At 53.0% G+C, this 14,557-nt stretch overlaps 3 protein-coding genes across 3 annotated transcripts; all 3 read left to right on the forward strand.

Moving 5' to 3' along the window:
• The first annotated feature begins 219 nt into the window (after positions 1 to 219).
• Positions 220 to 1,372, forward strand: B0T26DRAFT_98969 (acetyltransferase). Its single transcript, XM_060448188.1, has 2 exons — positions 220 to 536; positions 591 to 1,372. Exons 1-2 carry the CDS (start codon positions 461 to 463, stop codon positions 1,208 to 1,210), a joined length of 696 nt encoding a protein of 231 aa, XP_060304111.1. The 5' UTR covers positions 220 to 460; the 3' UTR covers positions 1,211 to 1,372.
• A 3,529-nt stretch (positions 1,373 to 4,901) lies between these two features.
• Positions 4,902 to 7,336, forward strand: B0T26DRAFT_691218 (uncharacterized protein). Its single transcript, XM_060441112.1, has 5 exons — positions 4,902 to 5,325; positions 5,453 to 5,645; positions 5,729 to 6,025; positions 6,089 to 6,332; positions 6,387 to 7,336. The coding sequence occupies exons 1-5, from the start codon at positions 5,041 to 5,043 to the stop codon at positions 7,171 to 7,173; spliced, it is 1,806 nt and encodes a 601-aa protein (XP_060304112.1). The 5' UTR covers positions 4,902 to 5,040; the 3' UTR covers positions 7,174 to 7,336.
• A 178-nt stretch (positions 7,337 to 7,514) lies between these two features.
• Positions 7,515 to 8,732, forward strand: B0T26DRAFT_99003 (60S ribosomal protein L23). Its single transcript, XM_060448189.1, has 4 exons — positions 7,515 to 7,620; positions 7,874 to 7,921; positions 8,048 to 8,294; positions 8,410 to 8,732. The coding sequence occupies exons 1-4, from the start codon at positions 7,607 to 7,609 to the stop codon at positions 8,518 to 8,520; spliced, it is 420 nt and encodes a 139-aa protein (XP_060304113.1). The 5' UTR covers positions 7,515 to 7,606; the 3' UTR covers positions 8,521 to 8,732.
• The last annotated feature ends 5,825 nt before the right edge of the window (positions 8,733 to 14,557 follow it).

The following is a 14,557-nucleotide window of genomic DNA, read 5'->3' on the forward strand; positions in this document are numbered from 1 at the left end:
CGAGAAGAACATATGGAATTTGTTTTATCTGGGTTGCCGAAAACGGGAATGGAGTACGGATCGAATTTGACGGGCATAAAGCGCGTAAATCTCTTGGCAAAGGCTAGCGAGCGTAATATTCTTGCCTGGTAAAGAAGGGTAACACGGCGCCATAATTAAGCGCCATAATTAAGCGAGAGAAATATGCTGCAACAGTACGTAATAAACTAGCAAGGAGCACTTTGCTCTGTAGCTCGGCCGGCCCTTAGTAAGTCTTCTCACGTGTCAGTTCGGCGCTATCGGCGCGAACTTCGCTCATCAACCATGCAGCTTGGCATGATGAGTCACTCGGCATCGAGTTAACGTATTCGACTCTTTCGACCGACCGTATTTAGTCCACTTCTCCCATCACCTAGCAGCCTCAGTTAATCTCAAATTATCAACCTCGCATTGCTTTTCAAGATTCACACCAACTACTACAATGTCCGAAGAGGCTTTCAACTTCCCAACTCATCCAATTGCCAATGTCAGGGCGAAACTGATACCCTTCTCAGTAGGTTTCTCTTCCCTTAATTATAAAGCAAGGCTCTAAACTCCACCCCAACAGATAGACCACCATGCCGAAGAATTCTTCATCCAGACCGCCCCTCACCCCGAACTCTACGCGCACATGCCCTTTGGCCCCTTCTCCAGCAAAGCTGAGTTCATCTTTGCCCTGACCACCCAAACCAGAAACTGGTTCACCTACGCCATAGTCGACAAAACCCGCCCCCCAACAGCCATAGACAACGAAGGCCAACTCGCGGGCGTCATCGCCTTCCTGGACACATCCCCCACCCACCTCTCAACAGAGATCGGGTTCGTCGTCATCTTCCCGGCCTTTCATCGCACTCACGTCACCACCAACGCTGTCGGGCTCATGTTGCAGTTCGCCTTGGGTGATGGCGGCATGGGTCTGCGCAGGGTCCAGTGGAAGGCGAGCGCCGCCAACGCGGCATCAATCCGTGTCGCGGAACGCATGGGGTTCCGTCGCGAGGGTCTGCTCAGGTGGCATTTTGTCTTGCGCGATCAGCCGGGTGCGAGGGTAAAAGTTGGGAATGGGCAGCCGCTGCCGCCGGTAAGTCCCGAGACGCTGGTTGGGAGGGATACGGTCGTGTTGGGGTTGTGTTGGGATGATTGGGAGCAGGCGGCGAGAGAGATAGTGGAGGCTGCGATGGCAAGGACTAAGTGAGAGATGCCGTGGTTGGTGGAAAATGAATGGGGGAATGGGCCCAAAAGTCCAAAGATGAACCGAATCGAGACTCTATCTTGCCATTCGCATGTTCCCATTCGCCTTTTCGGTGACACCCTGCCTTTTCCCGGCGAAGCTCTGCCAAGCCGCTCCTGCCTAAGGCCGTCAGACAACTTGCCCAAGCTGAGCGTTAACGCGATCATAAGTGAGGGGAACCGCGATCGCGACAATCCGACACATTTTTCCTATTGGCAGCGCGTATCTATCCAGGCCCCTAGCATAATTAATCACTTCGTTGCCTACTATTCAGACACTAAGGTTGTATGGACAAGGCGGAGGAACGCGAGGAGACCTATAGAGGAGAGGTAAGTAAACCGTTCTTTGGTAACCCCTCATACCTTCTGGCATGAGCTCTCTTCCTTAACCATGTAGCCTAGTCACTATTAGACCTCGATAGTACAAATTACAATCACCATCGCCATTGGTTTCGGTCTCGAGGATACTGGTGAGTTTCTCATTACGTTTAACAAATCTACACAACGCTATATAGATAATAGGGTCGTATTACAGGTTATCTAGCATCTATTATTTATGCTCAACTTAGGCCCGATGCTTGCCGGTATGCTCAGGGAAATCAACACGGTTTTACGTCACTATGAAACTGATGCCTCACGTTTTAGATTAGCTATGGGGTACCATTTAGGATGTCGGCCAGTCGCTCAAGAAGGCAGGGCCGACACAATATCCTTGATCAGGACCGTCGACAACTAGCCGAATACCCAATCGCAGAGGGTCCGGAATAAAATCCCCTATGAGGCGAGCCCGCGACGGCTACGTCGCGTGGTCGCGTATGCGAAGGACAACATTACGCTTCAATATGGTAATCACGTACTGAGTCAGATACCAGTGGGATGATTATCAGGTATTACACGATAAATTTGGCCCTTTGGCCCCCCTGTTGTCATCCTCTACTTTATAACATAGGTGGCTAACATTAAACGCTCTTAGACCTAGTCTAAACCAAGCAGCGTCTATTATTTTGCGCAGTCAAGCTAGCCTTTCATCAAGCGAGTCTTCCAACCTTACGGCATATTACTTTCGTGGCTGAGGCCGATGCCGCAGCGTTGTAGTCCTGCATAAACAACATAGATCTGAATCGTGTCGTAAGCCCAGGCTGCTTACAGATAGCACCTTCCGAGCAAGGATTCGCAATCTAATAAAATGTGACTCTAGGCTAATCATTACTTTATCCTCTGTCAAACATCTAACCGATCCTCGGTGAGTGAAAAGGCGTCTAGGGAAACACGGCTAGTCTGGACGGCTAAAACGACCAAGGTCGCCATAACATCAAGGCCGCCATAACATACTGTCTCGAAACCATAGGGACTGGAACTAGGAATCTGACGAGATCTGGCTACTTGTCGCGTCAGTCTTCCCACAAGGCTGTTCATCTCTGTCATGAGATATCTAACTTTGTTCGTCGCTTTAAGTCCCGCCGAAGCCGGCTTAGAAGTTGCGGCAGAGTTACTTCTTGATCTGGTGCTGGATCGACTAGACGAGGACGATCAGGCTCTCTTTGGTTCTGGCAGCGAAGCTGGGACGCCTCTGAAAAGGACGGTTCTCGAACGAGCGAGAGCACTCATAAACGCCCATGAGGGAGACCCCGAGAATCTCCAACACGTAATACAGCTGCCACGACGAATCGGATTGACTGATGGCCCGGAGAAGGAAATTATCAGCGGAACCATCCAACTAGCCGCGTAAGCAGTGAATGTGACCTGAAAGGTCCTCACTGGTCTAGACTGCATGTCTAACTGATGCCGAAAACGGTCCTACAGTAGCGACATTAAGACAATCTTCCAGTCGTTAGTATCAAACCTGACCGAGATTTTATCGATGCAAGTGCAGCACGCGGCATTTTCAAGTATACCACTCAGTGTAGGATCATTCTGGGGAGGCAACGTATTTCTCCACTGCTTCACATCAACCTTGCCCGACTGACCTTGAAAAGGGTGTGTTAGTCTCAGGTATTTTACGTCACATCCCTACGTTCTCAGCCAAATCCAGACATTTTGCTACCAGCGCCGGCTCGAGGTCTTGCTTCTGGATTCCGGGTAAGTGAACCTGAACACTCCTGCATGTGCGACCCTGGCTAGAAAGACGTAGTATCAATACTAGGATCACCGTTCTCGGATTCCTAGAGCTCTAGGAGGCGCTCGAGGCTCTGTAGCTACCGCGCTCGGGATTGATGTGCCCCCGGTCCCATAGTCTGTGCAAGTGACGCCTTGTCACTACGGGGTTGTCTGGTGCGAATGTTTCGGCCCTGCACGTCACGCCCCAGAGAATATACAAATTAATCCGGCAGACAATGAGAAACAAGCTACAGGGTGTATTGAATGGCTAATTAGAAAGGGTGATCCGATCTTTCCCGCCGCCAAAAAGCTACGACAGGAAACAGTCCAGTTGCAGAGACGATACACTGAGCGAGACATCGCAGCAGCAACGAGATCAAAAGTGATTTTCGTAACGAGCACCGCCGATTCACCTCCTCATCGACCGAGGAATATCGAAGCTAAGAGTACATGAAATTACCACCTCCTAGGACAGAGTCTACGGGTCTCCCCTAAAATCTCACTCTCCAAGCTTCGTCTACTTTTCTTCCCTTCCTCGGTAACCTCTAACCACTAGTCGATCTGTACTACCCACTTCCATTAGAGCATTGTCTCACGCACAAGCGATAGCAACTACAATCCTTAACCTTGAATACCCACTGGCGAACATACCAGAGCGCGAGCGACAGAAGCAAGAATATAGACGCCACTTCCTCGCCAAGACCTACTTCCAATCTTTATATCCGCAGGAGTTCGATTACGTATGGCCAAGGTAAAGATGACACTAAGTTGCGGAGATACGCTGCTCGCCGAGTACACTGGGCTTCTGTAATGAGCATGTGCGCGGAAAATTGTTGGGAAATCTTGGTCTGGTTACTTTAGGCGCGTTAGTTATTTGCCGTAGTTGATGTTTTGCAATATGCGAAGCGGACTCACGTAATCCCGTTTTTGTGTCCCTAGACTAGTTCTAGATGCATTTCGGCGGTGAACTTTTGCATCCAGCTCAGCCGCAATGCGTTTCCACCTGCCCAATCATGGCCGAATGATTGGCGATAACACTGCCTGCCGCATTTTCATAGGCTCAAAATTTGAGCAAGAGTGACGCTCAAGAGACAATTCCACGCCTTTTGACGCTACGCATCGTGAAGAGTGGTCGGCTTGGTGCCTTTCCAAGTAGGCAGTAGACCCACAGCCTATGGGCACTTACCTTTTAGCTGTTTAACAGCTCATTGTTGTGATTCTCACTTCTTCTTCCTGGATTGTTACTCGTGCGCTGCGTGTCTCCTTTGGTCATAGCACTGTCCGCTAGTCTAGAATGTTTAGCGTGATGTTAACATGAGTGTTTATTGTAAGAGGTAGTTTGGTTAGGCCACTTCTTCGTGTGTTTTGCGTGTTCAATGCTGATGATGAGATATGTCGTAAAGTGAGTTTTTGGACTAACAATTTGTGTGAGAACCGCCGCTAAAACTGTTAGTGACTTTGCTGCTTGCACACCCCATTTCGGATACCACGCCGTCCGATCCACGTGGGGCATACGGCGCCCTTCGATACGTCATCCCGCCAAGCCCGGTTCTCGTCGCTGTCGCTACTAAGCAACCTTCCGTGTGGTAGCAGAACCTTGTGCCAAGATTGTTGTGAGACATTTCAGTTCCGATACCCATCGCCACACATTGTGTCTTTGCCTTTTATTGCCCTGTAGCCAATCGCACCGACGGCCAAATGACGAAGTCCGGACGAAATCTGCCCCTGAGCACACAGGGGCCCCTCGAATGCGCCTTGCGGGGAACCGTGCTTCTCAACCACCCTTACTTCAACAAGGGCTCGGCGTTTTCCAGCGAAGAGCGTCGCGACTTTGGCCTGTCGGGTCTCTTGCCACCAAGCATCCAGACCCTCGAGCAGCAGGTCAAGCGGGCATATGACCAATACTCCAGCCGGGCTGATGACCTCGCCAAGAACACCTTCTTAACATCCATGAAGGAGCAGAATGAAGTGCTTTACTTCAAGGTATGCATACGCGACTCGCAAGCAAGTTTAACCACTCATTCAAAATCCCTGCCCGGGCGGTTGCACAAAACAGGGTGTGGGTTTTGGGTCGAACTGTGCAGTAGTTAACAATTACATGCTGTTACAGTTGATCCAGGACAACATCCAGGAGATGTTCAGTGTCGTCTACACGCCAACCGAAGGCGATGCCATCCAGAACTACTCACGCCTGTTCCGGCGACCGGAGGGCGTATTTCTGAACATCCACGACGTGGACCGTGTCCGCCACGACCTGTCCAAGTGGGCCACGGCCGATGACATCGATTACATTGTCGTGACCGGTAGGAGAAGCTCCCTTGTGTGTCACGCCACGCATCCCGGCGCGTGGGCTTTCCCAAGGCTTAATACTGACGCCAGCCTCTAGATGGAGAGGAGATTCTCGGCATTGGCGACCAAGGCTGCGGCGGCATCTTGATCTCAATCGCCAAACTTGTCCTCACGACCGTGTGTGCGGGGATCCACCCAAACCGCGTCTTGCCGGTTATCCTTGATTGCGGCACAGACAATGAAGAGCTCTTGAAGGATCCGTTGTACCTGGGCCTGCGGGAGAAGCGCGTCCGGGGCGAGCAGTACGATAACCTGGTTGACACCTTTGTCAAGTCGGCGCGGGAGCTTTTCCCGAAGGCTTACATCCACTTTGAGGATTTCGGCCTGTACAATGGTGCGTCCCTCACTGAAACGATGCCTTTATATTAAATGGCAAAGGCTCACGTTGGACACCTAGCACGGCGCATCCTCGACAAATATCGTCCTGAAATTCCCTGCTTCAACGATGACGTTCAAGGAACTGGATGCGTGACGCTGGCTGCCATCATGGCCGCGCTGCGCGTGTCAAACCTGGCACTGGGCGATCTTCGCATGGTCATTTTCGGTGCGGGAACTGCCGGCGTTGGAATCGCCGACCAAGTCCGCGATGCCATATCAACCGAGGGTGGCATTAGCAAGGAGGAGGCTGCCAAGCAGATATGGTATGTGCCTTTTGATCACTGAAGCACGGCAGCTAATTAATTATTTCACCACAGGCTGGTCGATAAGCCTGGAATTCTCACGGCCGAAGTTGAGCACTTGTCTGGCGCCCAGAAGGGCTATGCCAAGGCAGAGGACGAGTGGAAGGGCAAAGAACGCAATTTGCTCAGCGTGATTCAGGAGGCGAAACCAAACGTGCTTGTCGGCACGTCGACAGTGCCGAAAGCGTTCACTGAGGACATTGTTCGCGCCATGGCCTCTCACGTTGAGCGGCCCATCATCCTGCCGCTGTCCAACCCGACGCGCCTCCATGAAGCGGTCCCCGCGGATCTGCTGGCTTGGACAAATGGCAAGGCACTTGTTGCCACCGGCAGTCCCTTTGACCCAGTCCGGGGCCCGTGGGGAGCTGATGGGGAACAGATTGAGATTTCCATTGCCGAGTGCAACAACAGCGTCGTGTTCCCCGGCATTGGGCTTGGCTCCGTCCTCTGCCAGGCCCAGCGCGTGACAGACAAGATGCTCGTGGCGGCGGTGAACGGCGTGGCTGAGCTTGGCCCGGCCATCCAGGATAAGGACGCGACGGCACCGCTGCTGCCCGGCGTCGGAGCAGTGCGCGATGTCAGCGTGCGCGTGGCCCGCAAAGTCATTCAAGCAGCAGTCGAGGAAGGCCAGGCGACTGAGAAGGAAATTCCGACAGATGACGAGGAATTGGACGAATGGATACGCGAGCAGATGTGGGACGCAAAGTACAGGCCGTTGAAGTACGTCGACATAGAAGACGCGAGCCCGCAAGCCAAGGGCGACATGCGCGTGGTGGGAAGCTTGGAAGGCAAGAAAAATTAATTAGGCACAGCGGATTGGTGGGGTATTAACAGGCATCCGGCAGTATTTGCGTGTAGTCTGTTAGCGTCTCTGCAGCCAGCGCATTGGACACCACATCAGGCCTATTCGCCAAATCCTTTTCGCTTCTTCCACAGTTGCAAATAATAACCTTTGCATTACAAAATGAACGCACCCAGAACGAAATGCCTATTGTAGTGATCGTTGATAAAGGTCAGGCGTGGCACAATGTTGCATCAAAGGGTTAGGGTCAGCATAGCGTAGCAAAAACGTGCCCCGCCAACCCCACAGTCTAGTCCACGTGACCTGTCACGGATCGGGTAGGGTTTTCGGCCCACACCAAAAAAATTACCGCGAGCGGCCGACCCAATTTGTGATTTGCACGAAATTTCGACTCCCCATCGTCAAGTCGACATCTCACACCCAGACCTTCGCAATGGCCAAAATTTCGTGAGTACATCCCGCCTGTGTGCACACAATGCTATTTTCCGACTGCCGACGATCTCGCCGCCTCGGCCGAATGATCGCAGGAGCGCTGTCCGAGTCGCACGGAGCGAAAGCCACCGCTAGCTAAGCTCCAGAAAAAGAGTGAGAGACAGCGCTCCTCGAAATTCTAGGTCTTGGCGGCAGAGGAGGATTGTGCTTGGATTTTGGGACTGGAATCCTCTCTACGAAAACATCCCGCTAACGACCATCTGTGCAGACGTGGTGCCCCCGGTGGCAAGCTCAAGATGACCCTGGGTCTCCCAGTGTGCGTTCGATCTATCCTCGTCCCGTTCCTCGAACAGGGCGCCCGGCTGCCACGAAGCAAATACTGTTGCGACTGCGCCTGAGGACAAGTTTGGGGGGAGGCAGGAAATTGCTGACAACGAAACAGTGGTGCCATCATGAACTGCGCAGACAACTCCGGCGCGCGTAACCTCTACATCATCTCCGTCAAGGGTATCGGTGCCCGCCTCAACAGGCTGCCCGCTGGCGGTGTCGGCGACATGGTGATGGCCACAGTCAAGAAGGGAAAGCCTGAGCTCCGGAAGAAGGTCCACCCGGCCGTCATTGTCCGTCAGTCCAAGCCGTGGAAGCGCTTCGATGGCGTCTTCCTATACTTCGAAGACAACGCTGGTGTGGTAAGTCTAGTTAATAATCCACCCACCCTATTTTCGAGTTGCGGTGCTCCGCCTTATCGCCACTATTATCGCTCTCGATCAATAAATCGGAATAGTGCTGACTGCCTCGGTCCAGATTGTCAACCCCAAGGGCGAGATGAAGGGCTCCGCCATTACCGGGCCCGTCGGCAAGGAGGCTGCGGAGCTCTGGCCCCGTATTGCCAGCAACTCTGGCGTCGTGATGTAAAGGGGTGTTTGGGAAGGAATGGGTTATTGGCTTGCGAGTGTTACGTCTTGGGTCGGGTCGTCCCTCGCCTACAAGTCCAGGGCGCTAAACTCAGGTGCTTGGCGGTTTCCTGAAAGGTCGCCCTTTCGTTTATCTCGATACGAAGTCTTTTCTTGTCCCGGGTTGTGCCGTGGGTTGTGTAGATATGATCGGGTGATAATGATCGGTATGCTCTCCAGCCGTTCACCGGATCCGGCTCCTCACTACGATAGACACTGGCTCCCGGCCCGTCGTCCCTGTGCGCTTACTGTCTTGGGGGAGCGTCTTCTGATAGCCCAACTTCCCTCTGTCTCAGACCGCACACACCAGTTTGGTAGATGTGGTCAACCCAACCTTGGCAGCGATTATCACAGTCGAGTGTAGTCCATGATATAGTCGATGGATCATGTCGAACCAAGTGCCAGTCATACATGCCCCTTCACTAGAACGAGAACCAAGCACCCGTGGCATCCCCTCTCACCGTCACCATGGTATCGGGAAACCAGCCTGGGGACAACAGGGCCTACCAGATCTAGGTGCCGTGCATTGTCTTCTTCGTCCTGACGTCGGCCTTTGTGGCCTTTCGCATTTGGGCCCGCGTCAAGCTGAAAGGCTGGTCCGGCTTTGGCTGGGATGACGGTACCATTGTGGCCTCCTGGGTAGCCATTGCCATGCTGCTGTCAATTGCCTGTGGAATGGAGTCTGACGCTTTGCCGTGGCCAGGTCTTTGCAACCACCGTGTCGGCGCTGATGATAGCGTCGTGCGCGTACGGCTTCGGCAAGCATGTAGCCAACCTGTCTCGGCAAAACAAATCGATGGCACTCAAGGTACGTATCGGCTTCCAAGGGGCGATAAGGGCGTCCAGCCTGGCACGGATCCGCTGGCTGACTCCGAACAGCTGTTCTACGCGGCCCAGGTCTTCTACAGGCACACCATTAACCTGACCAAAGCATCGATTCTCCTATATCTCCGCATGTTCGTGACCAGGCAGTTCAGGATCGCGTGCTGAACGCTCCTGGCCACTGTCCTAGCGTACACGGTTGCCACCACCGTGGCCTCTATCCGGCAGTGCTCGCCGGTCCCGCTGGCCTGGGACAAGACGGTCCCCGGCGAGTGCATCAGCATGACAGACTCCTGGGGCGCCAATGCCGGGTTCTCTATCGCCACCGACATCCTCATCCTAGCGCTTTCCATGTATCCCACCTACTCGCCGCACCTGCCGCTGGACCAGAAGGTGGCGCTGATGGTGTTTTTACGCTAGGTCTGTTGTGAGTCTTGCGTGTCTTCACGATCATTCGACGGAGAACTGATCTTGTTCGCCCGCTCTAGCACGAACGTCACCAGGATCCTCCGCATGCAGACGCTCAGCTTCTCCGCGACCGGTCCGGACATCACTTGTAAGCTCCCGCAGATTTCCATTAGCCCAAAACACGAAGTTTGTCTGGCGCCCCTTTTCTCTTTGCTAGGGGACATCGACTCGTCGATCTAGACCATGATCGAGGAGAACCTCACCATCATCTGCGCGCGCCTGCCCGTGTGCAGGCTCCCGCTATCCTACACCTTCTAGACGCACTTCTCCGCCTCGTCCTTCTCGTCTTCGTTCTCCAACCCCGCCGCTCGCAAGCACAACCACTCGGCTGATATCGGCGGCTCCTAGTCATCCAGCAAAGCGTCAGGCTCGCGGAATTCCAGCCACGGTCCAATCAAGCCCTCACAGCAACCTACATGGCCGCCGCAGTCGTCAGCAAGCCAGCACGGTGCGGCAGGAACGCAGCTCGAAAACGACATTGTCGAGATCCCGCCGGCCAGAGCGGCCGGTTGGGCCGAGGGTGAAGAGGACCTCACGGTGCGCCAGCCGCCGCGCATCGCTGCTCCTCGGCACAGCACGGCCGCGTACCGTGGCCGCCGGCGGTCCGAGGATGATCTCGAGCTTGACCTCGAGGATGGAGGCCCCGATGCGGTGGTCCGCCAGGCCTTGAGGTTCTAATCTGTCAGGGACAACAGGGGGTGATGGCAGTGTTTGTGTGATTGCTAAGAGATGGGTTTGGGCTGGTTTGGTTTGGGTCCGGGTTTATATGGCCAGAGGCGAGGTTTATTTCTCGGGGATTGGCTTGGTTTGGAAGGGGTGGTGTTGGCTTAGGCGCAGGGTGCGCTTCAAGTTCCTCCTTCAGAGGATCGTGACAGAGGCTGGACCTGAACCTTGAATGTGGCCTAAATTTGTCTTTCTTCCTTCCCGGGATTTCTCTTTTGCGTTTTTCTCCCTCGATCCTTTCTTTTCGTTCCTTTCCCTTCACATCCCGATTTTATAACCCGACCAACCACCACAAGCTCGAGGCTACCTCAACGGCCGGCATTGGCACCGACACAAACGAGCCTCATACATCCTATGAAGTCACCGACGCAGTCTCGTACCTGCAATTCGGGCTCTGGGACGGCAGCCTGACCGTCGCCGTCGTCTTCACCGACCGCGTCGACGGTGTGTCAGCGGTCAAGCACGCGCCACTGGGCATGACCATCAAAGAGAGATAGACCGTTCGCGACGCAGCAGCAGGCCCGGGGAAAGAGACACCTGATAGCGAGGTGCTGTTGCAGGTCGAGCTCGTCGCTGGTCAGCCCGTCGTGTGGCTGACGGTAGGTATGATGGAGAAAACTACGACGTGTACATTGAGAAGCTTGGCAAGCTGTTGGAGACATCAGAATGACATACGTGAAAACAAACTCCGACTTAGTTGAAGTGGCAATACCTTTTTTTTTTTTGCTGCTGCTGCTCAATGAATTCTTCTCGCGGCTTTTGGTCAAATTCGCTTCAATCACTGGTTCCATTTTGATCCTTAATTACAGAACTGGCCAGGGTTGATGGTGCTGTCACGTCACTGTGGGCCTTTAAATTCGGGAGCGCCGAAGGCTTGTTGAATTTGCGAAAAGTAGGGCAGAATAGACCAGAGGTCAGTCAAACTGACCTAGCGATTAAGCTATTCAGACATTATCTCTCTGCTTCTCTTAATCAGCTTCGCCCATCATCTGAGTCCTGGCGTTCTCTACACGAGTAAGTCGACAAAAACCTCCTACTCAAACTTGCTTGGCCACGTCAACAGCAGCACCGTGGATTGAGAAATAAAATATCCTCTCCCAGGCAGGTTTGTAGTATTGAGGGCCCGTTTTGACGTGAGGGGGAGGCCTGTGACTTAAGGATTTTTGCCTGGAGCCTTGAAATCTGTTTTAGAGTAAATATTGGTCAATTCCTGGACTACTCGTTCAAGATATTCATGACGTGATCATGTGTAGAATCTAGACGACCCAATCCCATTCATTAGTATTTTCAAATCCGGTTCAAATTAGGCGGGCCTACGGCGACGAAGGAACGCTCGATGCGCCATGAAACAAAAGAGGCCCGGCATTAAGTGGTGCTGTGGTCTCAACACTAGTAGCTACGCGACACATCATCAAGTGCAACGTGGTCAACTAGCTGGCTAATTATGTGCACCGGTCTACCGTGAAGCCATGAAATTCTGTTCAATATTTTATGCGGCATTTACCACGATTTAGTGACGAGGCAAGGAAGCTGATACACAAGCGCATTTACATTAAGCATCCTCAACCCGCTCAGACAGGCAGACCGGCAACCATCATAGCCACGAGGATATTTGAAGGTAGTCAAAAGTGCGGGTTCAAGTTATGGCAGATGGGGGCTAGAAATTCATCACTTCACAGCAAATATCTAGACATGACTATTACTGTTCATCTCGTGCCTTAAAGCCATATACCAAAATTAGTGCAGATTAATCACACCGACAACGCCTACTGTCAGCTACTATTTGGGCATACCGTCTCGCTAACCTATTCCTGTTTTCTGCCGTCTGCTGCCCTTTCTATGCGGCAGTAGACCCCGCTATCCTTGACAATATGGAGCCACACTCATGGCAGTTTGTCGGGCGAGGCGGGCAGCGGCCGATCCTTCAAGCTCCAGAGATGACCATCGAGGCACGATTCACTTGCCTACCCATAATTACGCAGGTCCAGAGCTGGAGATCCAACGCCAGTCGAATAGAGGCTCCCACACATTAAGAACTCACTTTACGCCTGCCTATTTTACCAGATAGAACTCGATCCAAGAGGCCTGGGCCTTGGGGTCAAGAGTGCCGATTGCCGGTTGCCGGTTGCCATACTCGCCATTACAGTGCCCTCGACATCTCGGTCAGTAATCACACTACCGCTCTTCCTAGTACTGACGAGCCAGCTGTGGGTGGGGGGGGGGGGGGGGGGGGGCACAGAAGTGGGTCCGCGTCCCTATTGTCCCCCCCGCCGCGCCTGCAAAACCTCCAGGCGGCGGCAGCATTTTATTCTCAACAATAGGAACGCGCAGCTTCTATTCTTTTCGTCCGATGTCTAGAAGCTGTGAGTCATAGACCCAAACCCTGACCTTTACTGATTAAGAATTTTTTACCTCGACTGCCTGTGCATAAAAGCAGGCCTCTCCTCCCCGCCGCCCTCCGACTTCTTCTTTCTTACATCGCACTTCACACTCTTCACATTTCGGCCTTCACACTTCGATCTTTTCGCTTCCTTACTCGCTTGATTCCTTCAAGGTAGCAAACCTTCTTTTCTTCTTGCCTGTCTTTACATTTACTTGCTTTCCCTTTTCACATTTCACCTTCTTCCTTCCACCTTCTGCCTTTTGCATTTTAGCTTCTACCTTCCACATTCATATCTTCATTTCATACCTTCCACCTTCTACTATTCGCCTTTTACCTTCCACCTTCCTCACCTCTGTTTGCACTTGACATTCAGGTAAGCTTTCCTTTCTCTTCTTCACATCTTCACATCTTCACATCTTCACATCTTCACATCTTCACATCTTCACATCTTCACATCTCCACATTTTCCTATCGCTCATCGTGGTATTTTTCCCTTCTTGCTTTCCGTTTTCATTTCGCTAACTTCAGCTTACTTCATTCTAGAGTTCGGTATTCAACATCCAGCAATTCGGTGACATACAAGGCAGTGGAGGATACAAGAGGAGGATACAAGTTTGTGTTGGTGTTGGTGTGGCCGTGGGTCGCCGTACCTCAGAACTTAGCGGGTGTTACTTGGTACCGACTGCCACGGACCTTCTCGTCAAGGGCATCTCTTCTCATGAGGTGCTTATGCTTGGCGGGTCGGCATCTGCGAACGGCCCCTGGCCCCTGGGGCCATCTCTTCTCATGGGGTGGCTTTTTCCCGGGGGACAGGGCACCTGTTGTTCGACTTACCCTTCTGGGCTGGTCGTCTGCCGCTGTGTCCCCAGACTCTGCCACCACTGGACGGTGTGCAGAAGGTACTAAGCCTCGACTAGAGCGGTTCGGCAGGCAGTGTTAGGGGCGTCAGGTCTACGGACTCCTCACCATGGGCCCATCTCTTCTCATGGGGTGCCTGCTCGGGGGGCGAGTGGGCCTGGCGTCTAGACTCCTCTGGCATTGCCGAGGGATGTTTTGGTGCCTGTATTCACGGATCTCTCACCATGGGCCCATCTCTTCTCATGGGGTGTCTGCTCGGGAGGTTCGGGTTCCTTGTGCCGGCATTCCAACGCGGTGTCAGCAGGAAGGAAAGCTCCTGTTCGAAAAGCGCCACCCGTTTGCCGGAGTTACCCACCGAAGCGAGTGTCCGGGGAAGCGTGAGCAAACGGGGACAGTTTGAACTGTCAGTGTAAATGGTGAATCTCAGGGGTACTGGTGAGCGGGCGGGACCTCCCGTGAAACCATCCTCAAGTTCTGTGCCGGTGGCAGCACGGTCTTATAATTTTTTTCATTGCAATCTTGGGCTAAGGCTTGGAATGTAAGGAAGAAGATCTTGCTTTTCAATTATCCGTGCTATGTAGGTAGTGACGATAGTGTACAATTGGAACGTTACTACGCCGTTCCCTGATCGTTGTCTGTCTACTGGGTACTCAGTCCATCATTTCCATGTCGTCCTCATCACTATCAGTATCCCCTTTCTCGCCTTGACCAACACGCCGGCCCGAATTCCTGGAAACAAGCGCCT

This window comes from Lasiosphaeria miniovina (assembly GCF_030549165.1).
Source record: "Lasiosphaeria miniovina strain SMH2392-1A chromosome Unknown B0T26scaffold_1, whole genome shotgun sequence".
Classification (NCBI taxonomy): Eukaryota; Fungi; Ascomycota; class Sordariomycetes; order Sordariales; family Lasiosphaeriaceae; genus Lasiosphaeria; species Lasiosphaeria miniovina.

Excerpts from the sequence above, each read along its gene's own strand:
- B0T26DRAFT_99003 (XM_060448189.1), top strand. Across the intron at positions 7,922-8,047 it reads ATGACCCTGGGTCTCCCAGT|TGGTGCCATCATGAACTGCG; the intron begins GTGCGTTCGATC and ends ACAACGAAACAG. Across the intron at positions 8,295-8,409 it reads TCGAAGACAACGCTGGTGTG|ATTGTCAACCCCAAGGGCGA; the intron begins GTAAGTCTAGTT and ends GCCTCGGTCCAG.
- B0T26DRAFT_691218 (XM_060441112.1), top strand. The coding sequence starts at position 5,041 with ATGACGAAGTCCGGACGAAATCTGCCCCTGAGCACACAGGGGCCCCTC. Across the intron at positions 5,646-5,728 it reads CGATTACATTGTCGTGACCG|ATGGAGAGGAGATTCTCGGC; the intron begins GTAGGAGAAGCT and ends GCCAGCCTCTAG. Across the intron at positions 6,333-6,386 it reads GAGGCTGCCAAGCAGATATG|GCTGGTCGATAAGCCTGGAA; the intron begins GTATGTGCCTTT and ends ATTTCACCACAG.
- B0T26DRAFT_98969 (XM_060448188.1), top strand. The coding sequence starts at position 461 with ATGTCCGAAGAGGCTTTCAACTTCCCAACTCATCCAATTGCCAATGTC. Across the intron at positions 537-590 it reads ACTGATACCCTTCTCAGTAG|ACCACCATGCCGAAGAATTC; the intron begins GTTTCTCTTCCC and ends CCCAACAGATAG.